At 40.7% G+C, this 1502-nt stretch overlaps 1 protein-coding gene across 2 annotated transcripts in view; it reads left to right on the plus strand.

Moving 5' to 3' along the window:
* The window catches only part of Ttc26 (tetratricopeptide repeat domain 26), a 35364-nt gene that overhangs the window by 27822 nt on the left and 6040 nt on the right, over positions 1–1502 (plus strand). For both annotated transcript variants that reach the window (XM_026788595.1, XM_026788596.1), the window contains exon 11: positions 743–849. In XM_026788595.1, coding sequence (XP_026644396.1) covers positions 743–849 — 107 coding nt within the window. The remainder of the gene's footprint in view (positions 1–742; positions 850–1502) is intronic.

Consider the following 1502-nt stretch of genomic DNA (forward strand, 5'->3'; position numbering starts at 1 on the left):
CTTTTAGAGTTTCTGTTGCAAAACTTACTTTTGTTTGATGGAGTTGTCTTACATATTGCTTCATGCTTGTCCCTTGAAGCTTCCAATGTTTTTTTGGGCCCTATATGTTTAGTGTTTTAACGATTGCATGGGAAGTTCTTTTCTGGTCCTATCTTCTCGGCATTCTAAAGGCCTCCTGTGTCTAGATGGGTATCTCTTTCCCTAGACCTTCACATTTTCCTACTGGGATCTTATTAAATATATGTCTGTGCCTTTGTCTTCAAGTCTCTCTCTTCTATGCCCATGAATCATATATTTAATCTTTTAATCATTTCATATATCTCATTTTTTCATCTTCCATTAATACTTTATTTTTATTGCTATATGAATTTTCTAATACTGATATTAATCATTCTCTAAAGGACTAAAACAGAGACTGTTACACACACACACACACACACACTAATTGCACACACACATACATATATATAATTTGCTATACTGGCTTCCAAGCTAGGTTACAGCACCCAATCAGCTGGCAACCTTCTGTTACTCCAGCTCCAGGGCATCCAGTGCCCTTTTCTGCCTTCCAAGGGTACACACACACACACAAATTAAGTTTTAAAAAAAGGTGGCACACTTTTATAATCTCATCACTTGAGAGGCTCAAGGTTGAGGCTGGAGGCTTGAATTGAGCAATAGCTTAGGTAATATCTTGAGACATTGTCATAAATATAAATAATGTACTTGTTTCCTTTTGTAGATATCATGAACAAAAAACCAAGACTAGCTTGGGAACTTTATCTCAAGATGGAAACCTCCGGCGAGTCCTTCAGCCTCTTACAGCTCATTGCCAATGACTGTTACAAGGTGAGCTTGTGTGACGGGAAGGGAAACAAGATCAGTGTCATGATTCCTCCGCTAAACGTTAGTCCTAGAGACTGACTAGCTATTGGTGAGAGACTGCCACCCTTTTTGTGAATTACATGAACTCAGGGATGGGCGAGTATTCCAGAGTCTCATGTGCGTATGAACGATGTTTAGAAGGAGGCCTCTGATTTCTAAGGCCATGAAAGCTCAGCTGCTATCTAGGTAGAAATATTCAGCTGACGGACAGAATTTTGGTTCTGAACTTGAAAAACATGTCATCCAGAAACAGATCAGGACTTACCATCAGCATTTACATTCTGATTAGCTAGGTGTGGTGGCACATACCTCTGATCTCAGCACTTGGAAAGCAGAGGCAGGAGGATCACTACAAATTTGGAGGCAGCATAGTTTCAAGACCAACCAGGTTTACCTAAAAAGATCCTGTTTTAGAGAAAGAGAAAAATGGAGCCCTCAGAATCAGTGAGATTATGGGCTGGCAAGATGACTTATTGATTAAAGGCACCTGCCACTAAGACACCTGATGATTGAGTAAAGTCCCTGAAACCCACATGGTGGAAGGAGAGACCAGTTCCTGAGAGTTCTTCTCTGACCTTCATGCACACACTGTGGTACACACACGGGCACGCACACAC

Source organism: Microtus ochrogaster, unplaced genomic scaffold (genome assembly GCF_000317375.1).
Source record: "Microtus ochrogaster isolate Prairie Vole_2 unplaced genomic scaffold, MicOch1.0 UNK4, whole genome shotgun sequence".
Classification (NCBI taxonomy): Eukaryota; Metazoa; Chordata; class Mammalia; order Rodentia; family Cricetidae; genus Microtus; species Microtus ochrogaster.